This window comes from Scylla paramamosain, chromosome 6 (genome assembly GCF_035594125.1).
Source record: "Scylla paramamosain isolate STU-SP2022 chromosome 6, ASM3559412v1, whole genome shotgun sequence".
NCBI lineage: Eukaryota > Metazoa > Arthropoda > Malacostraca > Decapoda > Portunidae > Scylla > Scylla paramamosain.
In genome coordinates this window covers 29,258,497-29,264,496 of record NC_087156.1, presented here as the reverse complement: position 1 = coordinate 29,264,496, position 6,000 = coordinate 29,258,497, and the positions used below count along the sequence as shown (strand labels likewise).

The 6,000-nt window shown below is 34.9% G+C and overlaps 1 protein-coding gene across 17 annotated transcripts in view; it reads left to right on the top strand.

Moving 5' to 3' along the window:
• LOC135101585 (probable inactive 1-aminocyclopropane-1-carboxylate synthase-like protein 2) overlaps positions 1–6,000 on the top strand; it is a 100,269-nt gene that overhangs the window by 65,634 nt on the left and 28,635 nt on the right. For 7 of the 17 annotated variants that reach the window (XM_064005736.1, XM_064005744.1, XM_064005745.1 and 4 more), the window contains 3 exons: positions 2,583–2,724; positions 3,464–3,640; positions 3,978–4,097. In XM_064005736.1, coding sequence (XP_063861806.1) covers positions 2,583–2,724; positions 3,464–3,640; positions 3,978–4,097 — 439 coding nt within the window. Of the gene's footprint in view, positions 1–2,582; positions 2,725–3,463; positions 3,641–3,977; positions 4,098–5,533; positions 5,596–6,000 lie in introns of all 17 variants that reach the window. The other 10 variants (XM_064005740.1, XM_064005735.1, XM_064005739.1 and 7 more) reach the window with 5 other exon arrangements.

The following is a 6,000-nucleotide window of genomic DNA, read 5'->3' as shown; positions in this document are numbered from 1 at the left end:
TTCATAAGCATTTTTAAACCATAACACAACAAAGAATGAGTTTATAACAGAAACCAAAGGCAATGAATGACTGTCAAGACATCTCCAGAAGTAAACTGACTTAACTCAACCAGAATCTTTTTTGTGTCTTACTCTTTTAAGAATAACAATTACAGTATATTTTGGTGGATAAGGCAACATTCAGATAAGACAACCCCCAAATTTCAGTCTGACTTTAATGATTTTAGCTGATATTGTGGTATAAGACAGCACCTGAACTACCATACCATCTGTGATGAAGTTTAGGTCAGTGAGCACCTGACAGCTGAGACAGTGATATACCAGTACATTGAATAAAATATCTTGAATGTATTACCAGTAATGATGTACCATCATCTTCAAGTGCAAAACTAAACCTAAAATAAAATTTGCACCAGATGCTTTTGTACATTTTCATGTAAAAGAATGGATGGACAAAAATGGTGTAAAATTATGGATAGACATTGTGCAGTACAATCAGTTTTCCTAAACATAAACAAACCTTTGCCTTGTGCCACCTGCATGTGTCTGGCTGTCAGCCATAAGCTTCTCCTTTATATCATGTTTCTTTTTGATTAGATGCACTGACATTCTTGAATTTTTCTCAGTATATGGACTTCTTCCCTATACAAGACTGATATACAGCAAACTGGAGAGATTCATCTTCTCACCAGTTTGCTTTCCTTTGCTGCTTAGCTTGGGGTTTCATGCCTTGAAGACCTTTATATAGTTCCTTCTTCAGCTTTGGGAAAACAGGGGAATATTTGCACAGCCTCTTGCTTTGCTCATTCATATACAATGCCAGCAGAGGGTTGTAATTGTACTACATTAGATTTTGTTCACACACTTTTCAACGGAAATATGTTTCAGCACATTTTTTCAAACTGGATTCCTATTTTACTCTGTCAAACTTCCCCAAGTGTTGTAATATAAAATCTAAACAATTCAAATTTGCATTACATTGGTATTTTGTGTAAAATTTTAAGATAATTGTTTTTGTATCTGATGCATAGGATGACCCACTTTGTATCTTTTTTTGAGGATGATTCAGATGCCATCATATATGGCAAAATGTACGCCATGTGTTCATTTATTTTCTTTTTCTTAAGCCAGCCTCTTTACATGTTACAGAAAAGTAGATGGCCAGCTATTAAGTTGTTACACACTTAAGTAGCATGAATTGGTTATAAAGTATTCCCTAATGCCTGTTAACTTAATACTACCTTTCTTCTTGTGAATAAAATAACACCTTTGCTTTTTCACATATTCTTAAGCACCAATGTGTGGACACATCCACTTTTCAGCTTGCTGTATATCAGTCTTGTATAGTCCATATACTGAGAAAAATTCAAGAATGTCAGTGCATCTAATCAAAAAGAAACATGATATATAGGAGAAGCTTATGGCTGACAGCCAGACACATGCAGGCGGCACAAGGTAAAGGTTTGTTTATGTTTAGGAAAACTGATTGATGATGATGGTCAACATCATGAAATTTTATGCTGAATTTTTACAAAAAATTAAAGTGTACTAATTATGCATATCATGATTCACCAACATTGTCAGAAAATTAGCTATAATGTTATTTGTACTATCCTTTAGTAAATCTTTGTCACATGTTGGGCAAAGAACATGAAACTTTTTCTACATATTTTATTAATTTTATAAACTCAAAAAAAAAAATGTGGGGAGTTGTCTCAAAGGTGATCTCAGCTTGCTGTATTGATAAATTACATTAGGATGGTCCAACTTCAACCCTGTGAGCCATTTTGGCACTAAACTTTAAAGTCGAAGGCTATGAAAGTGGACAGAATAATGTTGAAATTGAGTTGAAATTCTAATCCACTGAGACTGATGGGAGAGTGTGGAAACATGCAATTAATGAGTTAAGAAGAGCTGTGATCATGGAAATAACACTACACTATAGTAAGAGATGCATCATTGCAGTGGTAAATGAGAAATTAAAGACAGTGCATTAAAGGAGTTGATGGGGGCAAAAGATTTCTGATTCTATCCTATTTAATAAATTTGTTTGAGTTGATCCTCTTCACATTTAAGGGATCTGTATGGAGTTTGCAGCTGGAAGGAAGAAAAGAATCAGCAAAGATGGCTTTAAAGTCCAACTTCATGCAAGCTGTTTTAGAAAGAGATGATTCATTGAATTTCCAGTTGAATTTTTTTTTAAGAAAATGAGAGCCCAGGCATGTTCAGCGGAAAGGTTATGAAATGATAAGTGTCACTGAAGATGATGAGTTGTGTGAAAGGTGTCAAGCAGACAGATGTGAGAGATGAGCAACAAATGGTTTGCTATGCCTCATTAAAAAAATTGTAAAATTATTGAAAGGTAAGCATTCTGTGGCTTTGTTGCATTACTAGAAGGTTGCATAAGTTTAGAGCACAATTGTAAGACATCAGCTTTATTTGTTTATTATTATTATTATTATTATTATTATTATTATTATTATTATTATTATTATTATTATTATTATTATTATGGTGATGATGATGATGATGATGATGTAGCACTGTTGATATGTTACAGAATTTTTTTAATGCATTTTCAGGATTTTTCAATTCCTGGGTTTCGGATAGGAGTGATACACAGCACAAACCCGTGGGTATTGTCATGTCTGAGAACACTGTCACATTACCACTCTAGTCCTCCACTCACTCAGCATGCAGCTGCTTCTCTCCTCAGTGATGTGGGTAAGATTATTATTATATTGCAACTGCCGCTCAAATTATTATTGTTATTATTACTATTATTATTATTATTATTATTATTATTATTATTATTATTATTATTATTGTTATTGTTATTATTATTATTATTATTATTATTATTATTATTATTATTATTATATTTAATAAGAATGTGAATCTTGTGAATTTCCTTATTCTCATTTCCTCATCCAGTGTATATTTTTCGCTGTTAACATAGAGAGGATATTGAAATAACTATACAGTAGTTTAATACATATAACACAATCCATGAGTAATAGAGACAAGTCAATTGAAAATCAACACAGCAGCAATTTGGGAAACTTGTTCATCACTGGCATCAGCAGGTCTTCAGTTGTTTTGACAAAAGTAGAGTTATCAATGGCAATAGAAAGCATCCTTAAGTGAAGAATGCAAAAGAGGGAATGGGTCCGATTCATTGTATTTTGTAGTAAGTGATCCTAATTCTGTGAATCTTGACAGTCTGCACTAAAGACAGGATGAAGCCACATTCAGGGCACCTGAAGCTTTAATAATATGAGTGAGAGAGGGTAGGACAGATAATAAGTAGTGGCCAAGATATTTATAATTTATAACCTTGATCAGTGTTTTGTTTACATTTGTTTACAAAAATCTGGAAGAGTGGTGAAAGCACCAGAAACTTCAGGATTTTCAAGAATTTTAAAATAGCAGATGATTTTAGAGGAATGTATTTTGTCAACAGAATGGTGTGATGACTTTTATGTGCCCACCAATAAAAACAAGTTAGCTGCTGCATACAAGAAGGCCTGTGAATATCTAGAGGCAAGTGGAGTGAAGGTTCATAAAACTGTGGCAGGAATCTTTCTTTGGGTGAACATGCAAGCATTCCTAGATGAGTGTAATGAAGAAAATGAAATGGGTAAGTGAAGAATTGTTGTAACTCTCTCTCTCTCTCTCTCTCTCTCTCTCTCTCTCTCTCTCTCTCTCTCTCTCTCTCTCTCTCTCTCTCTCTCTCTCTCTCTCTCTCTCTCTCTCTCTCTCTCTCTCTCTCTCTCTCTCTCTCTCTCTCTCTCTCTCTCTCTCTCTCTCTCTCTCTCTCTCTGTCGAATTAGTTTTCAAAACCTAAGAATGAAGAATGCTTCATTAAGTCCTTTATTGTAACTGAGAAGTCTGTTCAAAGGTGTGTAATTCAGTCATGTTTTATAGTGATATATACTTATCATCTTCACCTCCATTGATACAATGGGCATTTGCAGCCCTTTTCATGATGTTCCTAAAGGGTGGTGTGTGTTTGCTGCCAGGCAAGAAGTTATACTGTGCTCACCCAGGATGGTATAGGATTGTCTTCTCTGTCAAAGAAAATGTATTGGAAGAAGGTATGTTTTGAAAATATTTATACTGTTTTGGTGCATGACTGATATAATATAGAATAAGAAGTCAGTAGAATAGTAGAAGTAGAGAAAGTTTGGATAGAATTTGACCAGATGGATGATTATGATTATTTTTATACACATAAACTGTACAAAACTAAGTCATGAACAGATCTTCTAGATGTCTGGTAGTCTTAGTTTTGTAAATATATAGTCCAGGATTTTGTGACTTGTACTGTATCTGTTATGAACTCATTGCTCAACAAATGAAACTATTTCTAACTCATATATTAAAACCAGCACCAATCATTGTTTTGGACTTGTTCCCTTTTTGGGGTTGCTTAAAGGCTTTGCACTAAAGTGGTTTTAAAATTGCCAGCACTATATTATTTTTACTGGGAATTTACAGACAGGTATGCATTCATTATATTTTACTTTTTATTGTCAGGAATAATGGTCTGTTATGTCTCATGTTCATATTGAAGTGGTTATGTTACTTGAAGCCAATAGTGGTAATACATTCTTTATACTAAAGCCATCTCTTTCAGTCATTATCAACCATAATGGCCAAGCTGATACACATACAGAATCTACTAATAGACAGTACCTGACTAGCAGTAATTTTACAATAGTAAATAGGATATGAAGTATGTATACAACACACAGTTTTTCAAATACAGCACAAATGCTGAAATAGAATGTGAATAATGATGAACAAGACATCTGCTTTATTTAAGGTGCTTATACTTTTTATTACTTTATAAATTAGTTTTAATTTTTCACAACAACAATTTGAAATAGTACGCAATAAGGTATGGGGCTTAGAAAAGATCAGAGAGTATGAAAAAAGATTTATAAATTATAATTAGCTTAGAAAAGACATTTATTTGCCAGATATGTAGGTAATCATGCTTTAGAATTCATGTTTAGGAATATTGAAGTTCTGTTAGGCATTGATCAGACCTCATGTGGATACTACTACACTGCTGCACAGATATGGTTCCCATATCCATAGTAGAACTGTTAGAATTAGTACAATCAGGAGTGATTAAAAGATATCTTGAGGAAGGAAAGAGGGATCAGGGGGTGCTGTGAACTTTTCAATAACCAACCTGTGAGACCTCACTGAGTGTTTTCCCTTTGTGTCTCACAACACAAGGAGGAAGTCACAGCCTGCCCTTTAAAGACAACTCTCTTCCTTCACACAAAACTACATGCACCTAATTACGTGCACATCCTTCACTTAAAATTCTAAATTAAATATGGCGACTCTTACACCAGCCTCGCAGTCCCTGTCTGGGGTGTTTGGGAAGGGGATCACAAATGCCCCCAGTTCAGACTGCTCTTCTGGTATTGACCCTAAGTGTCTTGACACCCCATCAACCTTTTCTTCATTAACTTCTGCAATATTTGCAGCCTTAGATCTAATTTTCAATTTGTAGGACACCACCTCTCCTCTACTAGACCTCATCGTCTCTTCCTTACCGAAGCACAGGTGTTTGAGGTAATAGACAGTATCTCTGTTTCTGTTCCCTCCTACTTTTTCTATCCATTTTTAATCCAAAGCTGGATGTTGTGTCTGTGTGCACAACAGCTTAACTTGCTCTCGTGTCCATGCTCTTGAATCTTTCAAATTTTCCATCATCTGGCTATGACTACAGAGTCACTCTCAAACTAAATTTAGCTATGCTGTATTCCTCTCACCTAACTCCTCTGACTATAAGAAATTCTTTGACTACTTAACTTTTAAAGTGGAGCACATCCTGACTCTTCCCTTTTGCAGAGATCTCCATTCTTGGAGACTTCAGTATTCACCACCAGCTTTGGCTTTCCTCTTCCTTCACTGACCATCTTGGTGAACAAGAACTAGCCTTTGCTATCCTTTGCTGTCCTCCATAACCTAGAGCAA